This window comes from Halyomorpha halys, unplaced genomic scaffold (assembly GCF_000696795.3).
Source record: "Halyomorpha halys isolate HHAL.00 unplaced genomic scaffold, Hhal_1.1 Scaffold493.1, whole genome shotgun sequence".
Lineage (NCBI taxonomy): Eukaryota > Metazoa > Arthropoda > Insecta > Hemiptera > Pentatomidae > Halyomorpha > Halyomorpha halys.
Window position 1 is genome coordinate 464,709 of NW_027111379.1, and position 25,942 is coordinate 490,650.

Below are 25,942 nucleotides of genomic sequence, written 5' to 3' on the forward strand. Positions count from 1 at the left end.
ATTGATGGTATTGATGGTAAGAATAACATATTGATGGTAAGAATGATTTGTGGTTTCAGAGATTCAAGCCAGAGAGTGCTGTCTTCTATTACTTTTGATCATTCTTTGCCTTTCATGGATTTCAGAACCCCGCTTTGGAGAGATGTGGAGAATACTTGGCCACTTTATTCGGCTCATATTTCTCTGACACCTTTTCTTGAAAGGGATGATCTGGGACAGACTTGGCTTTACATCTAGGTGTAGGAGTTTCATATCTCTCCTGTCCCCTATGGAGGGCCTCTATTCTGCCAATTGTGGACTACATAGCTCCTGTTATAATTCTTAGTCTCTAATTTCATAAATTTAAGACTTTTCAGAGATTCCAAGTAGTAGTCCCCGCAGCTGGTGATTCTGAACACTTTACTTGACCTTTTAGAAGTTCCGTCTAGGTAGGGGAGCTGCTATCTACATACTGAGTGAATAATGTAAATGAACCTTAAGCTATCCTTACTTTCAGATTGAGAGATTTCATCGGACTTAAATCCGAATGAGGAAAATCCAGATTTCTTTTTGTCAATTATACAAAAATATTTTTAATAAAAGTTTTGGCCATGCTATGCCAGGTTCTAAAGCATTATATCCAGCCAACCTTTAGATACTTTGAATGTTGTGTCTCCTAATTCCTTGGCAATTGTAAGAACTATAGCTTGGATGATTGGTCTATCTAGAAATGGGGATTTTTGAGCTGAAACCATTGAGTAGGGCTTTCTCAAAATATTGTACCTCCATTCACAACACAAATTTTAAAGTAAAACAGTATGAGCTAACGACTAATAAGAAACAATGATACAAAAACGTAAATACTTAGTTGGAAATTAAATATCCCAAATCAAGAGTATTTTATTTTATTTTTCAGAATAAACATCTTATTAGACTGGAAATACTACCTAGAAAAATTAACAGGAATAATTTCTTCAATATGATGACCACTTTGGGCCACTTGGGTGGATAGCTGCATTACCACTAAGAAATCACTAGCAAACCTAATAGAAATATATATAAAGAGTTTGTTGATCTGAAGCAATGATGAGTCACCTATCCCTCCCTCAACCTACCAAAATTCTTAGCCATTTTATAAAAGAACAATTAACAGTACTTTTTTTTGACATGAGGAACAGACAGATGAATTATTTTTCACTTAAGGTCAGAATATTTAAATCATATTCTTAGGAATATTTCATGAAAACGATAATCTAATAGAATAAGTCTATCAGTTTCATCTCAATGAATATACCCTATGTTAAAACATCGCTTTAAGTTTAAACATCGTTAAACATGAGCTAGGAAGAACAAATAAAATTTACAAACATAAAAACTTATTTTGTACTTTATTTTCATTAGGTATGAATGATATTTTGAACGATAAACAACAAAACTGACTTACATTAACCATTAAGGTAATCGCTTTGTTTTTAATTTACTTTATTTTTCCAATCTTTGAATGTAAGCCTACCTCATTAGTTCAAAATGAATTTTAAATAAAATTCATAATAACTTCCTCTACAACAAATATATCCCAATCGAATTGAAATAAATAATTTTTTCTTCATGACAATCCTCTACTTTAGACCAAACTAATAAAATATATAATAGTCAGATAATCTAAAAAAATTTATTTATTATTAAATGCAAATAACTAGTAACAGAAGAAAATCTAGAGGTGTTTTCCAGAATGAGGTTAAACACAAACCATAAATTAGATATCTATATAAATCATGATGCATTAAAATAATTTTTTTTTTGTTTTTTTGAAAAAGTAAAAACTAAAACTAAAAAGGAAATATATACATGTTTCAACACACACATATATATATATACTGTTTGTATATATAAATATACATATTTATGTACCGCTTTAAAATTTTCATTTCACAAACATTATATTATAATGTAGAAAAATTGTCAGCAGATTTAATCAGCATCTTTTTTCTGAAACAAACAAAAAGTATAATATATTAGTCTTTACAGTTATGCCGCATAATAAATAATAATACTAAATTAATAAGGATCAACATTGGCATATCACTGAGGAACAGTGCATACCTATAGACCTCCCTCAACCCAACCCCACCAGCACCCTAGAAATAAATACAATCATCTTATCTAAGTCAAGACCTAGTCATAGCATCTACACTTTTTTGTTTCAGTACTGATCATATTTTTAAAAAATTTCACTTGTTATCTCAACAAAATACACAAATGAACACATGGAAACATTCTAAAAATAAGACTGTTAAAGAACCTTAGAATTTATATTTTCTAATTATTATCATCTAACTTTAAAATAAGGAACCATAGAATGATTACATTGTATAATGTAAAATATTTTATGTACTCCATTAATATATACATTAAACTTAAATTAAACCATTTCTGGCATGTACAAAAGTGTGTACATGCGTCTGTGCATATATCGCTGCTTGCTACAGTAGCACATCTTTGAAAAAGAAAAATCACTTTATTCTGTATTTGACATTTTCTACAGTTGACACTATAGACCAATGGTTTCCAACCAGGGTTCTGGGTAATAATTTAGGAGTGGGTCATTCCATGTCAACTCAGTTATTCTAACCAATTTACCTTACAGTTTTTATTGTGTAGGTATCCTAGCCTTTCAGCTTTTGCTAAAAAGGCGGATCACTTCATTTGTATCAAATCATGATGCAGGTGTTCCGCCATTTTCCTACTTCTTTCAAAAGGATTCTGCCATTATTCTGGTACCTAAAGGATTCCACGAACAAAAAAAGGAACCACTGCTGTAGACTGTTGTTACATTTTGACAACCCTGCTAGCTAGCTTTAGGGTTGTCAGTCTACAGGGTTGTTAGTCTACAGAGGAACCACAGTAGAGAAAGAAACCCCTGTCTGCAGTAATATCATTGTTTACACTTAGCTATTTTTATCATTTCAGTTTCTTGTTAGATGTGTATTCTTTTAACTGTACATTACAGTTATTTTGAAGGGACTGTGTATCAAAATAAAATTTATTTTATATTCTATTATAAAAACTAACACCACTTTTTTTTTAATAATTATTACATTTAATCTAGAGCCCAAGGCTGGTTACATGTACCATAACCTAACTAACTACAGAAAATCTAACTTTTAAAAAAAATAACAGGACAAAAAAAATAAAATTAATAAATCAAATCTAAATAGAAACATTCTTTAAGAGACAAAAAGTAAGTTGTTTTGATACAATGATCAATGAGAAAAGAATTGAAGAATTTAAAACTGGATAAAATATAAAAAAATAAAAATAACTATTTAAATCCATGCAACAATAATAATTTTGAATGAGGCCTTACTTCCTTGAACTGCTGAAGAAGTGTAGGACACTTAAGATTCCTTTCGGGCTCCCAAGTATCATCAGAAGGCCCGTACCCTTTCCATCGAACCAGGTACTCTTTTCTGCCTTTTTTTGACTCTCTCACATCAATTATAGCATCAACCTGATAAAATTCAAGAAAATTTCAAAGAAGTGAAAATTGAACTTTAATAAATGTTTCGATATATTTCTTGATTTATCAAGAACAAAAATATTAATCAAACCACAAAATTCTAAATGTCCATGGATTTCATCTAGAATCAGTTTTCAATTCTAAAAGCAATTTCAAAAAAACATAAAATTTCAATTAAATTTTTTTTCTTCAAAACAAATTTATCGTAAAAAACCCTAAATATCCAGCATTACAAACTTTATATTGACTGATAAATAAAGATCCACAAGCCCACCATTTTATTTTACTTCACAATCAATAACCAATAGGTTCTCAAAATTTTCCGAAAATATGACGCTCCTCCTCCATCCATTGGAAATATTTAAAAAATAATTCTACCGTCAACTCAACACTATACTTCAAAATTCTAGTTCAGATCATTTTCAAGAAGATATTACTTTATATTGTATATAATCACATCAAAAATCCAAACACAAATAATTTACTCCAATTTTACGAATTACTTACTTCTTGTCTCTTATTAGTTTCGATAAAACTAAAATTTGTTAATGCTTAATGGGATTTGAGTGCTTATTAAAACAAAATGTAATAGTAAAAAAAAATCAAACTTTCCTTAGTTTATAAAAATTAAGGAGAGAATAAAACAATCAAATTTAATTACTAACTAAATAAAAGTTAAGTTTATTAGAAAAATTTGGAACATTACAAACTCCATATTATAAACAGAAGAAAAGTTTAGTATTTTAAACCCTAGTCAGCATGGAGTCATACCACAGGATGGTGAGGGTTAAAATGTCATCATTTACATCTCAGCAAACAGTAAGTAAAAGAAAATAGTAAAGCCCTCACAGACTTAAGCAACAATGGTTTTAACATAACATCTTCACCCACTCATGTCTTCAATGATACTGTAATACATGCAATAAAATTCTTAATTCAGCCAAAATAAAATATTTTATAGTCCCAAGCACAAAAGATAGTAATTTTATCAAAATTAGGTTAAACTTCGTCCCAAACAAGAGGCCATGATAGCCAAGTATGTTGGATCCCTCCCATAGGGTCACCTTGTCCAGTTCAGAACAATATGGGTCCAATTCCCACCTAGGTTAATTCATAATATTTAGGTGAAATACCAGGTAATTAACCTGAACACCCATTGTGGTATAGAACAGCAACCTCTAGATAGACATCAAAAGAAAGAGCCTATTTTGTTGAACTGATTTCCCCTCTCAACACTTAAAAACCATGCCGGATTTCTATAAATTAGCCTCTTCCATAAAGCAATAGTCCTACATGTATTTAGTGCCTCGTATGCATATGAAAGCATAATAAATCAGTAGGCAGATAAATAGGTTTTTCTTTTGCTGTTTAAAAGCAGACCTATTTTCTGCAACACTAACATTAACTTTGGTATGTCCAACAGTCATCTGAGTCAAAAACCAAGTTAAAGGTAAGTCTGAGATGCTGGGAAAAAAAAGTCATGCCTGAGGAATTTCATTGAACGAAGTAAGGCAGCACAGCATAAGATGGCTGGAAGACATAAAGGCAGATGCCAGGGCCTTCCTGGACACCCTAAACTGACTTGCTGCAGCACAAGACAGAGCCATCTAACGAAGATTGTGAGAGGAGTAAGTTGTTTACACCAATACCAATACCAGTACAAGTGGCTCCACGAAAGACATGAAGGAAAACTGAAAATCTATTATTGTTTGTATTTAGTGATCACAACAGTTGTTTCATTGACAACCTTATAAGCATGTACACACACTCAATCACATAACACTTGATAACCACAAAAAAAGGTCATGAATTTGTTTTTCTTTATTTATTTCTCTCTGAACTTCTTGACTCTAATTTTAAAGTAAATCTGTAGTTTTCATTTAAATGCAACAACCAAAATAATGGTATAGTTTCATTTAAGGAGGTCAAGTTAGGACTTAAATTAAATTCTAAATAATTAGCTAATATATAATAATACGGCTACTTTTCATCTATTAGTAATTATTGCCCAGTTCAATTTCAGAAAGAGAGTTTATTTTCAATTGTAAACTAGTCCCAATAAATCATAACTTCACTAGGACAAAAATGGATACCACACATGTAAGATTACCCACTCTCCTCCAACAGTTACAGCACTAGATTATTCAAGGGTAATAAGCAGATAAACAATGCATGATAAATTATAAAGAAAAGAAAATACCTCATACTGAGAAGTCTTCTTTGCCGGTGATTTTACAGTAGTTTTGCTTTTGGCTACTTTTTTGGCAGGGGTTTTTTTAGCAGACTTCTTGGCAGCAGATTTTTTATCAGGCGTCTATAAATTTAAAAGATAAAATAAAGTGAAAACTGCTTTTTTTATTTATTTAACAATAAAATACAACTGTACAAATAGTAATTATAATAAGTAAATATGTAGTATGTTTCATATGCACTTGAAAATCTTGGGAAGAAACCACCCATTGGTGGTACTTCAAGAATAAATCTAAATTAGAAGGTCCCGAGGCCATCTTCTTTTCAGACGCTTCGGAGGATTATCAGGGATTGTCTAGGATGAGATACAAAGAATTAATGGGTTAGGATGGGTAAGGAGTTTGGAATGAAAAGATGCAATCTGTTTAGGGCTAAATCTGCAATGAATGGAATGTTAAGGTCTTTGTGGCTGAGTTTATTTGTAACGTAATAAGGAGCATCAAGGATTTTACGTAGGATTTTGGATTGTAAGGATTGGATGCAGGAGGAATTTGATGGTTTGGAACAGCCCCAGAGCTCAATTTCATATGTCCAAATTGGTCTGATTATCGTAGTGTATAATAATCTTTTGTAGTGAATGGGAACTTTAGAGCATTTGTCAAGTAGATGTTATGGCAATCGGAACCTACGAGCAGTTTCTTGTCGTTTCAGTCTTGTATGTGGATTCCAAGTAAGTCTCTTGTCGAGATGGAGTCCTAAGTATCGAATCTGTTCAACAGGCATTAGTGGAGTATTTAGAAAGGATACTGTAGGACAGGAGGGTAGATGTTTACGACGGAGAGTAAAGGTGATCTGGTGGATTTATCAGGATTTATTTTGATTCTCCAATGGATGTTATGTGTGTCTGTAGTGTTAGTGATGCATTAGTAGGGTCATTGTTTAGACAGTATACATGTGTCATCAGTGTATGTTGTTAGGACTGTGTTAGGGTGGGTGGGGATGTCAGCTGTATAAACCATATAAAGAATGGGACCTAAGATACTACCTTGAGGAACACTGGCGGACTGAGGAAAGAGAGATGAGTAGGCTAGGTTATGATTTACTTTAAAGGTTCTATGAGAGAGGTAGGAGCGGATTAAAAGGAAATATGTAAGGGGTAGGAATTGACGAGTTTATAGAGCAGACCTGGATGCCAGACTCGATCAAAAGCTTGTTCAACATCGAGGAAGACTCCTGTGCAGTACATTCCAATGTGGAAGATATGACATCAATCACTCGATGACACTGTTGTATGATACAATGGGATGTTCTAAATCCAAACTCACCAGTTTTGAAGTCAGTCCAGTCAGGAATAATATGATATGAGTCAAGGATTAGATAGAGGTGTTTTAATAACAGTTTTTCAAGGATTTTGCCAATAATGGGCAGTAATGAAATAGGACGGTAGGAAGATGGATATTCAAGTGGCTTGGAGGGTTTGCGAAACATTTTTATTATGGGCATTTTCCAAGGGTCGGGGAAATAGGTGCATTGGAGAGAAGCATTATAGATATAGGTAAGGAATAGGATGGCTTTACGAGGGAGCTGTTTCAGAATATGTGCAGTTATAAGATTGTGGCCAGGAGCTTTTTTAGAAGGTAATTGGTGGATGATGTTCATTATTTCTGAGGGATGAAAGGCTTTAGGAGGAAGGGTCATTTGTAATGGAATTGTAATCTCTTCTTCAATATGTTCAAAATGGGTTGGAATAAGGATACCAGGATGGGGGTTAAACGTTTTGAAGAGGTGTAGGCCGAACATATGATTTTTTTCTTAATCTGATCTTGCCCAAATCTTGTTTTCAGTGGGAAGTGGATGGTTGAATGATTTGTATTTTAGTAGCTTTTTAGTAGTTGTCCATAATGATTTATCAGTGGTACTTAAGTTTTGTGTTAAGTTCTGGAAATTTTGTATTTTGTTTTTTAATTTCTGTTTTTAGTCTGTTAGTCAATGTATTGTAATGAGTTTTGTCTGAAAGATATCTTGTTCTGTGCCACCTCGCTCTTGCTCAGCATTTTCCTGTTAATAATGCTTGTAGGTAAGTTGTTTTTTCGAAAAAATGTTATGTTCATTGGTGAAGTATTGTCAGTGATAGTAGTCCCTATTGATCTGGATAGTATTTCGATAGCAGAGTCGATCTATTCTTTTGTTTTTAATGGCATTTTTAAGTCAAGTACGTTATCTAGATCAGTTCAAAAAAATTTTCAGTTCACCTGTCCTGTAACCAGTGAAGGGGTAGAGGGTCTAGGAGTCACTTAGTGTATTGGACAATTTCAGCCCTGTGTCGGGGTTCCTCAAAACGTACACAAGAGTACACCAGCCTCGAAATTTTAAAAATCTCTGCATTATTGGTTGCTGGTTCCAAGTCAATGAAAAATAGAGGTAGGCGATATTTTTCCGTGGAGTGTACCACATAAGAAATATGGCGAACATTGTGACCCAAATCCTTTAAGTCACTCTTAATGCCTTTAGATGGGGTAGTGGAATGGAGTCCCCTCAATAGTACTCGATATGGTTTATCTCCTTTTAGCTGGTAACAGTGGAAGTCGTAATTCTTCTCCAATAGATGCCTAACGAGGCTCTTGTAGTTATATTTATTTGTTTTTATAATCTTAGTATCTTTAGTATTAGAATAGCACTTGAAATTAGGTTGTCCAATCACTTCTGAGAGTTCTTTACCAAACACCAAGAAATCCTGTACATTGTTGACGAAAACTGGAGGTGGAACAAGCTCGATAATGAACGGTTGGCGGAAGACTCAAGAGTAGCGCTAATGGGAGGTGCTATGATAGGTAAGTTGTTATCATTAGATATGATTGGTGCAGACGTCCTGGTTTTTTCATTTTTGGCTGCAGGTGTACTGCGGATTTCAGGTGTAGACTTTTTTGTTTACCTTTTTATTTTATCATCCGTTTCCATACCCGACATAGTGAAAGAAGAAAAAATAAAAAATACTAATACTGAAAAAGTAGTAAGTAAAAATAAAGACAGAGAAAATTAAATTAGTTCTATTTATAAAATTAAAAAAAAAAAAATTATTGTCTATAGATTCTAACTCGGGACGGAGAGTTTCTGAAGATGTGAGCACTGTGCGCTGCCAACTGAGCCAATGGAAGATCAGATAAGAACTGAAGCTACGGCATGATAGCCAGTGGCCAACAACCAGTAGCAAGCAGGTCAGAGACTGCCTGCCATGCAATACATGAGCTAATACCAGAGTGGCCATGGAATAAACAGAGAGATAACTAGCGAGATCCTCAGTAGCAGCCATGACACTTGGTTCATCGCTTAAAATTAAAATTGCTTAAAGCACAAATTTTTGTACAAACGTAAGATGTACATGAAGGGTATGAGGGAAAAACAATCAGTCACATTTTAAATATTTGTTTTATTCAATAAAATAAAGAAACCTACCCCAACCTCTTCCAATGTATTTTAGTTTCTTTTTGATAACAAGGAATTAATTTTACTTAGCTAATGATAGTTGCATAGAAAGTTTTTATTAAACCTCAATAGATGACACAAATAACTCAAATTTAAAGTTAGTCTGTATGTTATATAATATTTAAAAGTTGGAACCATGCTATTAACACAAAATACAGTATCACATAAAAAATTAAGTATTAAAACTATTTTTCATAAACCAAAATTAAATTTATCTTCAACACACCTATAGTATCCAACAATTATATGTAGTATCCAATTATTATACCTATAATATCCAATAAGTAAAATTTATGGACCCGTGTAAATACCTTTGGCGTTGCTGGAGGTGGAGGAGGTTTTCTCGCCCTCAATTTGATGGAACCACGGCTATCATCAGTGGAATTGTTCTGAAAATTCGTAGGAAAAAAACATAAGTAATAATATTTTAAACAAATTTGAATATTATGTGAGCCATAGTAACTTATTTAACCAATTGTCATTATCTTAATCACTTCCTTCCTCTAGCACACGATACAATAAGAACTTAAAGTCTAAATAACATTTTCAATTTTAAACTAATGCCCGTTTTTACTATACCAAAACCTCAAACAAACATGTATATAATCTGGAATTCTGAACTGTGGGATCTGACTAATCATTTAGAATTCAATTTTGTCCCTTATATCATACATTATACTATTATACATTAATTTATCAATCATACTATTACTCTGTACGGAGAACAATTCTCAGAATTCTATAAACAAAATATGATTATTTATAAATGCTTGAGCAAATAAATAAATAACATGAAATAGCATTTGTTTTTTCACTCCAATGTAGTTTCCGTTTTGTTTTTTCACTCTAAGGTTGAAATCCCAGTTCAGGTATATCATCTGCTATTAGCTTACATAATAATTTTATAGACTAATATTATTATTTAATTTATAAATTATTAGCTTATGTGATAATCTAATGGTTTGTAGATTGTTATTATTATTTACTTTACAGGCCAACTCTATTTGTATGGGGGTTGCCCCATAAACAAATAAATAAATTAAATTAAATATTATAACAAAAAAACAAATTTTATAAAGAAAAATTAGAAGTATTACTTACAGTAGAGGCCGATTTCCTTTTTTTGGATGGAGAAATTTCTTCCTATTGAAAAAAAAAATCAAATTAGTCTCCCAACATATACAATAATAAACGATCAAATAGAAATTTTTTAAAATAAAATAGCCAAGGCGATTAATGATTAATCAAAAAGATCAAGGTGATGATGATAAACAATCAAATTCAAATTGATAATAATAAATGAGTTAACATTTTGGCCTGATGAAAAGTGGGTCATCATCAGGACAAAAGTAATTGCCAACAGGAACTATAGATCAGTTAGTCTAAACTTTTCAAGCACACTGGTTGGAAGTTAGTGTTAAAAAACTGAACTGTACTAATACTAATACAATATGTTCATTTTGTATTAATATGTTCAATTTCATTGCTTTGTCAAAGTTAATTAAAGAACTTCATAAAAACATGCTGTTGTCCAGTGCATACAAAGCAATATACTACTACTAAATGTTCTGCTATTTCAGGGACTCCACATTTAAGGCATCATATGTCAAATGTTCTTTCTGGAACTCTCCAGTTTTCTCCAGAACTTTCCATGTCCCATTGGATTCTGAGACCCCATAATCTGGGAGGACCCAATCATTAGCATTCAATCTTGCATGAATAGTAGGGGAAAACTTCCTCAGAATAATCAAGAATTTTTTGAGAATACTCAAAAACTTAGGGCTCGTCCATTTCCATGTCGACCCACTATCTATTTCACTCTTCTATCAAGTCCTCCTGCAGCATCTTCCATAGGTTTGGGGTCCCACTGATCCTCTCGCAGAATCTCTCCAGTATGTAGCACTACCAACTAGCCTCTTCACTTGGTATCAAACGATATCTTCCTTGAGGATAATTGGAATATATTCATAGGAATTACTCTCCCTAGCACTTACACCGCGTCATGCAACATTGTTCTGTAGGTCTTTGTGGCCTCGAGTAGATCCAATCCCCATTGGCAACCCCATTCACATCCTCATGCACTCTCAGCAACGCATCCATAATTCCTTTACCACGAGTCGAGTAGAAGTGCCGTGAGTGACTTGCAGCATTGAGGATTGGTCTGAAGCAATAAAGTGCTCCAGGACATTAATGACGACTGGGAGGAGGCATATTAGCTGATAGGCCTTTAGTGATTCCTTATCCTTCTCTCCTCCCTTGTAGAGCAATCTCAGGTCTGCAATTCTCCATTTGCTTGGAACTTGTTCCTAATCCAAGCTCTTCTTGAAAATCCCTAACAGTTTATCTTCTATATATGGGACACCGTTCTTGAGGATTTCAGTATATATACTATCCAGTCCTGGAGCCCTCCCAATCCTCTGCCGTTTCCACGGCTAGACAAAGGTCTCATATATCCCCTGGTGAACATAGGTCGGTACCTGGCAGGTACACCATGGAACATAGATAAGGGCAAATAGTTAGGCAGGTACACCATGGAGCATAGAGTAAGGGCAAATAGTAATTGCTAACTGCAATAACAATTACTTTACTTTGAAACTATGGAAATGAAATTAAAATTCTGATTAACAATATAAACTACTTGATGAACTACTGTAATTGTAATAGACGTCTGAAATCACAATTACTACTTGAACCAATGTTGTTTAAATTACTTATTACAACCCAATGTGATTCCAATTACTTTTTGGCCTACCTTCTGCATTGTCCAGGAGTGGGTCAGTCATCCCGGAAGTATGTGTGGTCAATAAACAGCTTCGCAGTCTCCTGCAGTGTGGTTGCCTGACCATCTCCTGTTCTGATAGCCACCATTATCTTTAGTGCCACCATTAATCCAGTGCCACTCTCTTCAGAATACCCCAGGAATTCTTCCCTGGCACCTCTGCGATGAACTCATCCCAGGGATTCTTTTGGTGAAGTACTCTGTTTCAATATACCCTACACTAAAGTTTACTCTCTTTTCAGATTACAGGCCTCCTCTCCTCATCTCTGCACTCCTCATACCTAATACTTACCTGGCCCTGAAGTACTCTCTTTCACTGTGTCAGGGCTGGTGTCCATCATGGGACCAGAGGTGCTCTCACCTTTTGACATTGGAGGATAATATAATAGTATTACCATTCTGTGGCCTGTCCTTGACTCTTTACTCCATCATTGTCATATCCAACAGACCATCCTAATAACAGGAACCACAACGAAGTAGCAATTATATTATAGTCTTAAGCATTTTACCCTGCCATCATACACTACATCCCACATACAATTAGTATGTATAGGTAATATCCTACTTCAAGATCGAAAAAAAACAATCACTGCTTCTGCTGTATAATATCATTCCCAGTTTTTTATCAAGTCAGACATTATCCAAAACTATATTTGCTGTCTAGGCCACTACTTTTCAGCTGGAGGAAACTTCAATGAGATGTATACTCAGTGGGGTTCTAGGCTCTCTACTCTAAAAGAAGAAGCTTGTCATCTGCTGTTCTAATTTGTTCTCTTAACCTATTTCAATATTAAGTTGTCCTATAACTTTTAAATGGTGCACTCTAATGAAACCTTTATTCTGTAATTAATGAAAGAACATTGAATAATGAATTAGGTCTAGGAATACAATTAGAATAAACAGGATAAAAACAATTTTTACTGACTTTGCAGAGAAATTCAATTTAGTAATTTTAAAATGTTTATACCATGGAAATAGCTTTTCTAAATCGAAAATGTAAGGAATAAAAGTTGTAGAGTATCAAATTTAAGGTTAATAGCAGGTACCTCACATTTTAAATCTAATCACAAAACTAACTGATGGAAAAATACCAAAAAGTAAGATTTGTAATGATTATGATAAATCAGAATTATGGACCCAACTGTAAAATCATTAAGATTTGTTTCTGAAGATATATAGACTAAAACAGTATGAATAGCTGCTAAGACTAGGTTAAAAAGCTTTTACTATTATCCTGTGTGTTTTCCTATATTAAAAATATTTTGAGCTAAGGTCCTTAAGGTCCAATTCAAAGATTTATTTATTTATTATATCACCTATTTTAAATATATCTATGGAGATCATAAGTAAGCAGTTATTTATGAGTTCCTGAAAGCAGTTGTTCTAGCTGAAATGATATTGGATACAGGCTAATTTAAAAAAATAAAATTAAGTTACATTACAAACTGCCTTGGCTAATTCTCAATTAAAACCTGGTTTCTCCTTTCATAATTAAACATCATCTAATATTCATTCTCAATTATAAAGAAAAAACACTTACATCATTAGAAGGTCCATTCTTTGTTGCTTCCCTTTTGGATTTTTTCCCCGTTTCCTGAAAATAAAAAAATGGAGATAAATTTATTGGCAATGAATAAGGAAGAACAAGTACAATAATGATTCAGAAATAATAATGAAATTTTCCTCAAATGTGACTGCAGTCTCTACATTGATAATATTTATTTATGCTATCCAAGATTGTAAAACCTTTTTAATTTTCTTTTTTACTCCTTTTACACACTGAACCACAAAGCTGGGAGGTACACACTTAGTGATTTCTCCGTTGGCTGATTTTAAAACTTCCCAAGGGTAATCTGTAATATTATTAATGAGAAGCACAACCTTTAATAGCTCTTTTGTGGAGCTGAGACACTCTAGAGAATCTCACGTAAAACGTACAACCCTTTCTTGGAAAATTATTCTTATTGCCCAAGCTCTTGATTGGTTGTAGTAATATAAAGGTACATAATCCTGATGCATAGTTTTCTTAATTATACTATTGTTCAATGTTTCAGCTTTATCTATTTTTAAAAAAATGTTTTTTTTATTTATGTTGCTGTGGATAATCTTAATTTTTGGGTGCTACCGGGAACGCCATGGTCCCCTGGTAAAGATTTTTAGGGATGCAGTGTCGCTCTAATGCTCAACGTGTTGATCTTTGACTAATTATTTGAATTTTCTCTTTTAATCTCTTAATTTTCCTGCTATGAAACTTGTGAAAATTACAGAAAAAATAAACAGAGATTTATCGATAAGAGTTTGTAAGGGATGAACCCTATCTGTGGGATCATTGAAATTAAAAGAAATTTAAATTACAATAAAACTATATATTTGGGAAAACTTTCTATAAAGCGCAGCATTTCAGCCCTTTAAATGAATAGAAAAGAATGAGGAACAACTAAACGGAAGGGTCTACATTATACATTTCAATTTCCTATGCAAGTTTTTTTATTTTATTGTGAAATCCTTCCTATATTTTCTTATCACAAATAGTTTTCTTTTATCAACGTTTTGGGGCTCTTTTATCTTCAGGATGATATGTCTTAAAAATAGTTACATAGTCATAATCAATAAAAAACTGTCATTATTTCGATGTAACACTTTTGTCATAATTTAGTTAAATTATACTGTACATTACCTTTTTCATTTTCACCATCACACTGGGCTTCTTAATGTCTTGACTAACTTAGGGACATTAGTCCAGTGAAAATGAAAAAAGTAGTGTACAGTATAATTTAACTAAATTATGACAAATTACTTTATATGAATCAGGACTAAGTAACTACTTTTAAGATGTATCATCCTAAAGATGAGGGAAGAGCCCAGAAACACAGATAAAAGAAAAAAAAATGTGGGGAGAAAATATAGAAAGGATTTCACAATAAAAAGTAAAATTTAAAAAATATAAATACAGAAAATGATTGATCCAACAATTGAAAAAAATATATATTGTAAGTACCTATGAATTAATGTTCTATCTTATTTTTTTATTTTACAACAAAATTTTTTTTTTCAGTAATTATTTTCCTTATATGATATAGTTAAATATATTTAACATTATACAACTTATGCTAAGGGTTAAAATGAAACACTAGTTGTATAATGTGGGAACTGTAGTCACCCAGTGCTATCTCCTGATTTCGGATTGGATCTGCTCAGGTGCGACATAACCTCTACCTGCTTTTCTCTCTAGTAATTCTAAATAGTTTTCCTTTTACAGAATCATTTACTATTTTCATCTAGCTGGTTCACATCTTGTGCATTAAATAAAACTGATAATATAACTATAGTAAATGTTAATAGCAGGACCACAACAAGAGACCACATTAGGTATTACACTCTCAAGAAGATATCTATTCTACATATTAATGTCATAATACTATTATTAAAAGTTCTGAACTGTCTGCATTACATATACTTAATTAATAAAAATATTTTATGATAATTTGTAAACTAAAAGTTAAATGAATTCCATTCTATTTAATTTACCTTCACTGGTTTTTCAGCTTCATTGTTTTCAACGGGTACTCCATTTGAAGCAGCCTCTGGAGGCGCTTCCTCAGTTTTTGTAGCTGCTTTAGCTTTTTTTGTTTTTTTGGGAGCCATTTTAGTTCTGAAAATAAATTTAAAATATTAAATCGTAGAACAAATCAATTATCAATAAAACATTTTTGAAAATATGAAGCAGCTAATTATTCATCTAATTAATGATAAGAACCAACATACATTGGAACCTTAACTATGAAGAAAGGAAGGATACAAAAAACCAAACAACAAAATAACTAGCAAAATAAAAGAATTTAATCAAGAGGAAAGGCACCAGTGAGGTGAAGGACGAGTTATAGAAGTTCTTGTCATCCAGAAATATTCCTTAACTCAAAAGAGATTTTACACTATAAAACATTCTTAGAGGTTGGATTTAACATATATATCCATGTTTAAACATTTTTCTCCAACATAGCCCTAATAAAGAATAAACATTGTTCTCTACTCACAAATTCTCACAATTATTCACTAACCATGTTGTCAACCTGATTTTAACCAGATAATGCATTATACATTTAGGACTACACATGATAACTGACAACAAAAAACTCTACTAAACAGGCAATTGAACTTATATTTCGAGAGTGGTGATAAAAATGTTACAGAAAGGATTACTAGAATATGTTATGAAAAACTACTTTTTTTTTATTAAATAAATCAATTTTATATCCAAATCCGTCTCAACACTTAATTTTTTCATTCATTATTTTTTAATTAAAAAAAAAAATAAAAAAAAAAGCGTTGAGACGGATTTGGATATAAAATTGATTTATTTAATAAATATTACCTTGTCTCAAAAAATTTTGAAATAATATAATTATACTTTTTTTTTCTTTGTTTTGTATACTAAATAAAGACACCATTCATTTATAGAAAGAAAAATTAAATATAACAACATGAGAGAATCTGTTTGTTTTAATAAGTAAAACATTTATGAACTAAGGGAATAGTATCTAAACACTATTAACTTCAAGAAAGAAAAAAATCAATAAACCGATACATTGATAGCCATGTTCAAACCACTTATATTTATAAAAAAATAAACAAACCAACACAATGTAGGGTTATCTTATTACTTGTTAGTTATTTGATTAGCAGTTATTTATTTATTCCATAATAATTTTTTTATAATAAATATATCTTGAACAATCATATCCTTGACTTTAAATTAAAAGCAACTTTAAATATTTCTTGGAAATTTTAAAATGTAATAAAAGAATGATTGATCACAGAAAACACATTAATAAACACAATTGAATAAATGAAAAAATGAATAAGAAATAATTCAATCAAAAAATATCAAAATATTACTTACTCTAATGGTAGATGTTTTTGGTGAGTTTGTTGAATTTCTCTGCTAAAAAAAAAAAAATTAATTCAAAAAAATGTATTTCAAATTATAAACCATAGCAATAGCTACAACATGAAATAACAAATTCTGTAATTTGTTTAATAAGATTATAAAATTAAACGATTCAAGTGATTAAACAAGTAAAAGAACTCAATAATAGAAAAACAAATGTTTTCAATGAATGAATTACGCCTCCACCCTTTGTCATAAACTGTATGTCTGATAGTCCAAAACTAATATCTAATTAAGATAAATCGGATCTCCAAAGGAGCATGTTCTCCACTAGACCAGATCTTCATTCATTAACAGATACCCAACAAATAATAAGAAAAATACCAAGAATAAATGTGCATGCTCTATTAGTTGGCTGGCTTTAAAACAAAGCAATAGCTTATCACCCTTGTTGATCAATCTAACCATTCAAAATATTATAATGTATAATATTTAAGAAAATTTAAGAAACATGTTGAGATGGAATATAAGATCTTCAGGTTATAAACAGTAATTACAAGTAAACAATAGTTTATAGTGAAATCAGAAGGAACCCAGGTAGGAGAAATAAATGCTAACAAATGTAACTTTAAAAAAACTCAAGATTATCGGATTTTTAGTTTTAGTTAAAGATTATAGGATTTTTATTTTTAGTTAAGGCTATGATTTCTAATCAATACCTCATAGCAAAAATAATATTATATAACACAAAAAATCCATTTAATTCTGCATAAAATTAGTACAACTTAATAATTTGGTCAATAAACTTGGTTAAATGGCCATAAATTACAGGCATAAAACAACAATGTTTTCCTAATTATGAGAGATAGTTGACCGTGGATGACGTACGAGGAGAAGATGGTTGTGGGTGCGGTCAAAGTGAAACACAAATAAGTTGTTGTAACCTATTTAATTCTGCCTATTATTAAATAGGTTACACCAACTTATTTGTGTTTCATTTTGACCGCACCCCCAACCATCTCCTCAAACAATGTTTTCCAAATTTGACAAAAATTGAGAAACAACATCATCACTTTATAACTATACAACTTGACCAAATACTTAAGTTGTGGTATTCATCAACACAGAATTTAATACTTCTTTATTTATTATATCCATAACTTTTGTGGTATGAGGTACCATTTAGGAAGTATTGGTTAAAAAAAAAAGAAGTCCTAAAATATTTAAGTTTTTAAGGTATTTCTTGGTCATAACAACAAATAATAATAATAAGATAACAACAGATCATAATAACAAAAAGTTATTTCTTGGTCAAATTCAAAAGAAAAAATACTCATATATAATTAAAAAATAATACCACACTCATCTTTTGCAACAAACCCTAATTTGACTAGCCTACAACCCATGAAGGGTCTCTGGTTTTGTTATTTTATTTATTCTCACATTACCTTCCTCCGTGAGTAATTGAGGCATTTGCAGCAGTTTGATGTAACATGTGTAATATTGAACAGCTGCAAATATAAATTTTTTAAAAGTAATTGTGCCTATCTATTTTAAGATTGATCTTCTTCCACTTATATCTTCACTTCTACATATTGTTTTCCTTCTTCTGCTCCTCCTCTGCCTCATGACCTTCCAGGAGCCAGTCCTCTTCCATTAAGTTGAAGAGGGCTAAGGTCCACTGTACTTTTTCTCCCAAACACAAAATAAATGTAATCAGGGCAGTTTTCTTCAGTGATTAGCTGAGGGAAATCATTCTCCGTGAGGATGTAGGGCCCTATTTCCACCAGCAGTTAAGCTCTTAATGCCTCAAAGGTTGTGCAAACAACAATTATGTTTTTAGCAGTACTTTCTTACCAGTAATAGTAAGATATAAGTATTTTTACCATTAGTATTTCTAGTATTACCAGTAGTTCCTGGTATGCGACAATTAGGGCATGAAGGGGGTGGATATCCATCTCATGGACACAAAACCTGACTAGAAAGTCCCCATACCGATAGGAATTGGTAAATTCAGTGGTAAAGTACTTTCTCAAGGTAGATCAATTCAGGGATGTCACCCACTGTCGGTTCCACTCTTTTATTGTTTCTTCCTGGACATTGGTTTACTTTTTAAGTAGGGCCCTTTCCAATGTTTTCAAGAAGATTTTCTGGCAGACCTGCTAAGCCTTCTTTCTTGTATGTATGTTTCAAAAAGTCTTCTCTCGGGAGGTCAAAAGGAACCCCTCCTGAAAAGACCTCCACTGTTCCAGAGAAACAGGAGTGTCTCCTGACCCCAGAATCAATCCATGGCTGTTATACCAGAAAAATAATAATCTACCATAACCAGAATCAAACACTCATCCAGGAGTTATAGAGTAGTCCTCTGAACTACCCCACTATACAAATAAGCAATAACAACTATTATGGTACTATTAACACTTATTTTTAAAAGTAATACAATTTAATAACGCTATTCAGTGAAAAAAATAAATAATCAAGTATTTGACCAACCCTTAGGTGAATTTCCTTATACACTGGGACAAGCTGAGATCCAGTACCCACTATTAAGCAACAATTCTAAACACTTTCAAGCAGCAGATTAGTATTGTGAGTCTGAAAGCTAACCCAAATAATTTCCAGAACATTAAACAGATGACATGTGAGTTATTTTATTTTTCCTATTAGTTCTTAAGTGTCGCTCCAACATGACAGGTGGGTGTGTAATCACTTATACACAATAGGAAAACAGATAAAACAAACATCGTTGCCAGTTATAAACTGACACTATTAAGTAATTACTGTTTATACAAATTAAGGCCCAAACTGTTTAGGCTCAGAATGACTTGAATGAGCTAAAGTTAAAAACTGTTATCAGAGAGAAAACTTTGATTCTAAGGACAATTTCTTTCTATTTTCTACATGAATACAAAGCTTTCCTATCTTCGGTACTGAAGAGGAAACAAAAAACCTAATTTATGAAGAGGAAACAAAAAAACCTAATTTAAAGTCAATAAATTATTAATCATGTTATTATGAAATTGATATCAAAGAAAACACTAATAAGTAAAACTTAATTTCTATTGTTTGTAGGAAGATAGCATGGGTGGCAGTCAATAAAGGTATCAAACTAGTAAAAGAATACTATTCATTGTTAACCAACGTTTCACTCCACTTTGCAGAGCTGTCAGATTGAGACAAATATGACAATTGTTTCAAACAAAGATGACAACTGTTTCAAACAAAGATGACTTCAGTTGTCATCTTTGTTTCAATCTGACAGCCCTGGCGAAGCCCTGCAAAGTGGTGTGAAATATTGGTTAACAATGGTTAGTTTTTTTTACTATTTAAGATACCTTCATTGACCGCTACCCGGACTATCTTCCTACAATCTACTTCATACAGTCAATTATCTTCCTCCAAATTTTGTATTGTGTGCAATTTCGTCCTGTTATAGGTCTTCAACAAGATGACAGACCCATAAGTCCTACCACGCAATGTGCAACAATGATGATATACCAACAAAAAGAAGTGTTCACATTAGTGTTTTCTTCAATGATTGTATATAATTCCCGGACTAACTTATGAAATTATAGCTATGGTCACAACATCCACACCTTAATCATGTTTTAACTCTACTTGCTAAAGAAGTAAAATATATATGTAACTTAAAGGAATTTTACTAGACAATTATAATATAAAACACCATTATACATTAAGTGAAAAATCAGTTTTGATAATAAATAAGCTAATTAAAAAAATATACATTAAACTAGACATTGATTGGTTGAGTTTATCTCGAGTTGGACCTCTAATTAATTCTTCCCTATTACAGAGGAGTTGCATCTGACTGAAACAGTCCTCAATCTTTCTCCATTAAATAGTAGTCTTAGGTCCCTCCCCTCAAGTCATATTGAAGAAGCTGGCCCATCATGTACAGATTATTGCCTATGACCCCTTCTGTCCTATCCGACGGAAGAAAAGCATTACGAGTCAATTTCAACCCACCATTGACTTTTTGGGTTGATGGGCTCATAAATGTATTTACTAAAACATTTGTAAACAACATAATATTACTTACAAAATTCTTTGCATGACATTTTAAGTAAAAATAAATCTATTTACAATAAAAATAATAAAGGCTTAGAAAGCCCTAAGGTTGATGCCGATACCACTAAATTTTCAGTGACACCTTTCTTAAGCCAAATCTACAGGATCAGTCTTAACGCAATCCTTTCATCTACGTTTTGCTCTACCTGTCGGACATTCACCTATTAGTTCATTGGTTTATAAATTAGAACAACAAAGCATTTCAAATCAAAAACTTAAGATAACACACATTCTGAGTTTCAAGCTAGGAGCACAGTCGCAACAGAAACACAATCTCAGATCTATATAGAAAGCACCTATGAAAATGTTATTAAGATAAAATATATAAAACAGCTTTATTATCAGAATAATTCCTTTACAACAAAACTATAACAATCAATAAATTAGAATTGAATTTTATCACTATTTGGAAACACGTAAATATTTCCAACAAGCATCAGATATGACTCTATAACAAAATACTTCATAATGAATTTCGATGACAATAAAATGAAAATTCAGACAAATGCAAAACTAACTGATATGATAAAATTCATTCATGTAATCTAATGCCTCAATTTTTTTTTTTTAAAGAATTGGAAAGCCTTAAAAAAAAATTTAAAATAATACATTATATCAAGCGCTTTTGATCAACTAATAAAACTGCATTTCTACATACCAAGTACTCAATAAATTACTGAGTAGATGCCATTTAAAACTAAATTCAAACATATAAATTATATAGGGCATTCTAAAATACTGAGATGCAGTTATAATAATAGCAAACAAAATTAAAAATACCTTAATAAATGGAGTAAACAAAAATTAAAAAAAAAAATTATCAATCACCAACGGTAGCGTCCGTCTTGAATATGTAGGTGATGTTTAAGAACCGGTGATATGCGAATCTAATCAGTAAAGAGCTGTGTAATTAAAAACATGGACCAGTAAAACCGCAAACAAAATAAATCCTCAACCAAACCAATGCATAGATTTGAAATTAATAAATTAAGTGAAATTAAAATATACAAATAACCACATACCCACTCACTACGTAAACCCGCCGAGCAAATCAACACAGCCTTCTATACCACATAAGCCGCCATATTACAGTAATATTTGGAATATATATACATTTTTATAATCAATTAATAACCGTAATAAAAATAGTGGTATTGAATACAATTGTTAAATATAAAAATTAATGCAACATTTTCATCAATAATACATTCAATTGTAATATTAATTTTATATTATAATTAAATAAACGTTAATCCACTAATAGTATATTTATGAAAAAATATAATAGAAGTAAAGTAAATCAAACGAATTATAAGGAAATCAATTTTTATAATACACTACAATATGTGGAATGAGGATTTCTGTATCATATCAGAAACTGGAGTATAAATTTACCAATTTATGTTATTTTAAACCGCATTTTTAAAAAACATACCTACAATAAAGATGCACACGTTAATTAAATATATAATAAAAAATACCAAAGTTTTTTGTTTTCTATCAGTCAAGAAAAAATAATTTATTACTTAATCTAATAACCAGCTGATCTATTTATTTCAGCTGTCGTCGTCTGGCATTTGTTTGTCAAGGTAAAAAATATTTTTCTTCGAATTATGTAATTATCTATTGATATAATTTACTAAAAATCTCTGGAAAACAATTATTAACATGTTTTTTGTTATTGTTATTAACAATCAAACTTAAATTAATGTATTTTTTCCAGTTGAAAAAATGAGGGTTACAAAAGCACTCCTTGGAAAACATTTTGGTGAACTAGCTTACATTCGAGGCCTTGTGTACTATAAGTTGAGCCCTTTCGAACAGAAAGCATTTTCTGGCTTCACAAAATCCTTATCTCGAACAGCTTACAGATTGTCTAGTAATGTTTTAGCGGTAGTACCACGTAAGATACCTTTTATAGTCTTTCTACTATTTTTTAAAACTGATTAATCTCTTTATGAATTATTAATGTACTGAGTTATTTATTAGTTAGTGCCTATAAATAACATGTAGTTACAATCCAGCCCAATATCCCTTTTATGATTAATAAACTTTTTTCTAGTAAACCGATTTCAAATGGTTTCCTGGCATGTGAAAATTTATTATAAATCAGTTGTTTATCATATGTTTTTAAGCCATATTAAAAAATGTTTATCAACCTCTCAAAATTCTACAAGTACTTTACATCTGTTTTATCTTTTCGGTTGATTTTCCTGTTGATGCGAACAGTTTTGGAGATGAGCTTGTTGCAACTCTATATAATATTATGTATGAAAGCTTAGATTCTTCTTTTTGTTTTTTCCTTGCCTGGCTTCTGAATAACTAGTATAAATTAACAGTTGCTTCTTATCAAAACCAGTTAATACTGTTCGATTTAGTGATGAGTCTCTTAAGTAATTTTAATTTGTTCATAATTTTTAAGATTCAAATTAAATCGAGCTCTGCTCCTCCCCCTCCCCTCCAATATGGTATATAATCTGTTTATAACAATTCCTGAAGATTATTGAGAGAGTGTTTCTAACATTGGTTAGAATGATTATGTAATGACTTTATTAAAGTGGGTCTACCTTTTTCCCAAACTATAGCAAATTCTCACCTGTGCTAGTGTGCTGATGGATTATTTGTATTTTATGGTACAAGTTAGCCTTAAATTGTAACTAATTCACTTTATACACCGTTTGGGTACAAATTACATGGAGCTTGGGCAAGCGATAATAATGCATCCACGTGTTTACTCTTAGTATTGTATGAGAAGTATGAGGTAAATTTTTAGAATGAAAATTGAATTGTACCTAGTATTAAGTGAATGAATGAAAATTGAAATTGATGTTGAGCCAACATGCTAGGTGAAAGAATTCATTTGAGAAAATCATCTTTCTGAGGGTCCTGTAAAAATTTTGATGTCCATTATCCTCTTACAATCAGAGCTATCAATAATTATAAAAAGGTAATCCTGTTTGTTCCCTTATACATTTATTGATGAAACAGAACACCTTAACTCAATTATGAGACTGTAACTAAAAATAAAAATTATAATAGGACATAACTTATAAGTACTTCAGTTATAGTACATAAGTATAAGTCAAGTTAACAAAACATCCTCTAAAAGTTGAATTCGGAGGTTCTTGAGCCTCTATAACTCAAAATTACTATGAATTACATCGCTTGGTATGGTGGTACCTTGTGTATATTAACAGATGTATTTAAGTTAGTTGGCAGGTCCCCTGTTTTATCAATTTGAAGTCAAACCATTATGGTTTACCTTATGGGTTTGTAAGTTTATAACACTTTTGAACTGTATTAATGAAGCAAGTAACTTTATTTACAATTGTTTTGACACACTCTCCTGCAATGTTCTTATTTAGTACTGGAATATGTAATTGGGTAGTTCATAATAAAAGAGTTTAAAATCAGGATCGCAATATACCTATGGTTAGCTATACCAATTATTTAGTCTTAGAATAGTCGGCATTGAAGACATAGAAATATTTAAATTAAATACTATGCATGTTGTACATTACAAAAAGGTTTATTCTCATATAAATACCTCTTAACGCAACATAAACCTAGGCAATGCCAGAAATTTCATCCAGTAATAAATAATAAGATTCTTTGATCCAAACCCAATAGTTTTCAGCATTTACTAGTGTTATTCTTCTCACTTCAGTTGAAGTAGAATGCACTTTCTCAACTGAAAGAACTCTTAATATTAGAGTTACATAAATCAACTGTTTAATAATAAAGAAGTTGATTGAAGGAGGGGTATGGTCAATGGAGAAAACCGATAATTGTAAACTTATTAATTATACACCAACATTTCAAGCTAAGTAAAAGGACTTCATCAGGGGAGCAATTTCCAACTTCTAGATCAAGTTTCATGTTCTTATTTTGATATTGATTTACTTAAGCCCTCATATAACTTTATTTTATCTTATTTCTTTAAATGTAAATTTAAATTTTCTTTTAACTATTTCAGCTTTCGTCGTTGGATACTTTGTATTTACTGAAACTGAAAAAGAATTTCATAGGATGTGTCGAAAGAACCCTGAAGATTATGTTAATGACAAGTAGAATGTGATAAATATGTAAATACTCATAGGATTGACTAGAACAATTGTAATTTATTAATAAAGTTTACCCAAAAAAAAAAATAATAAGTATTGGTCACATTTATTATATATATATTATTCCTTTTTCTTTTTCTTTTTTAAATAGTAATTTATATTTAATAAAAAATAAATAAGCATGTAAACTAGAGTTTATATAATATTTCTGGTTGTAATAGTAATAAATTATTTATTGTATTTTCTTTACTTTCGTAGTAAAACTTATATTTTAAGTTAACAGGGTTGCCATTTCCACAGACCCTTGAATTTGTGTATATATATTAATAAGTTATGTCAGTGGGTCTAAAACTTTAGAAAAAAAAAAGAACGAGAAACAGCACACACAAATCTAACTTTATTTCTCTAGTAATTCTCTTTAAATACATTTTGCTCTACATTTACATCAGAGAGATGGAATTAAGCCTGTTATCTTACTCATCATATTAGACTTAACTTTTATGTATTGATACCTTTTTTGTTGACTGTTGTATAAAAATTTTTGTGGGTCTTGAATTTTAAGTCAATAATACTACTATATTAAGGTACAACCGAAATATAGTTATATTACTGACTGATCCTCAAGACCCACAAAAAATATATATATATTTTTGAGAAGATGGTTGGGGGTGCGGTCAATGAAACACAAATAAGTATGATTAACTTATTTTAATGTGCCGACGTTTCGGCCAGAGTTTCTAGCCTTCTTCAGGGCTAAAAAACAAAACAAGATAACAACCACAGTAAGTATAAAAAAATATAAAAAGAAAGTATAAACAAAATAATTTTACTCATACAATGAATAGTTTTACAAAATAGAATTAATAAAATGAAGTGATGAGAGAAGTGGGAAATAAAATGTAGACATAGGTAATTGAAAAAGCAGGTACAATAACTTACTTAAGGAAATG

General features: G+C 31.4%; 2 protein-coding genes across 2 annotated transcripts; one reads left to right on the top strand and one right to left on the bottom strand.

The window, feature by feature from the left end:
* Positions 1-1,348: 1,348 nt before the first annotated feature.
* LOC106683526 (uncharacterized) lies at positions 1,349-21,694 on the bottom strand. Its single transcript, XM_014425046.3, has 9 exons — positions 21,587-21,694; positions 16,852-16,893; positions 15,480-15,603; positions 13,492-13,545; positions 10,274-10,315; positions 9,484-9,561; positions 5,700-5,813; positions 3,347-3,490; positions 1,349-1,968 (listed from the first exon to the last, which is right to left on the bottom strand). The coding sequence occupies exons 1-9, from the start codon at positions 21,655-21,657 to the stop codon at positions 1,951-1,953; spliced, it is 687 nt and encodes a 228-aa protein (XP_014280532.1). The 5' UTR covers positions 21,658-21,694; the 3' UTR covers positions 1,349-1,950.
* Positions 21,695-22,373: 679 nt separating this feature from the next.
* Positions 22,374-25,079, top strand: UQCR-Q (Ubiquinol-cytochrome c reductase ubiquinone-binding protein). Its single transcript, XM_014425050.3, has 3 exons — positions 22,374-22,517; positions 22,652-22,831; positions 24,905-25,079. The coding sequence occupies exons 2-3, from the start codon at positions 22,660-22,662 to the stop codon at positions 24,997-24,999; spliced, it is 267 nt and encodes an 88-aa protein (XP_014280536.1). The 5' UTR covers positions 22,374-22,517; positions 22,652-22,659; the 3' UTR covers positions 25,000-25,079.
* Positions 25,080-25,942: the final 863 nt, after the last annotated feature.

Excerpts from the sequence above, each read along its gene's own strand:
- LOC106683526 (XM_014425046.3), bottom strand. The coding sequence starts at position 21,657 with ATGCCCTATATAATTTATATGTTTGAATTTAGTTTTAAATGGCATCTA. Across the intron at positions 16,894-21,586 it reads AGTAATTTATTGAGTACTTG|CAGAGAAATTCAACAAACTC; the intron begins GTATGTAGAAAT and ends TTTTTTTTTTAG. Across the intron at positions 15,604-16,851 it reads CAAAAACATCTACCATTAGA|AACTAAAATGGCTCCCAAAA; the intron begins GTAAGTAATATT and ends ATTTATTTTCAG.
- UQCR-Q (XM_014425050.3), top strand. The coding sequence starts at position 22,660 with ATGAGGGTTACAAAAGCACTCCTTGGAAAACATTTTGGTGAACTAGCT. Across the intron at positions 22,832-24,904 it reads TGTTTTAGCGGTAGTACCAC|CTTTCGTCGTTGGATACTTT; the intron begins GTAAGATACCTT and ends TAACTATTTCAG.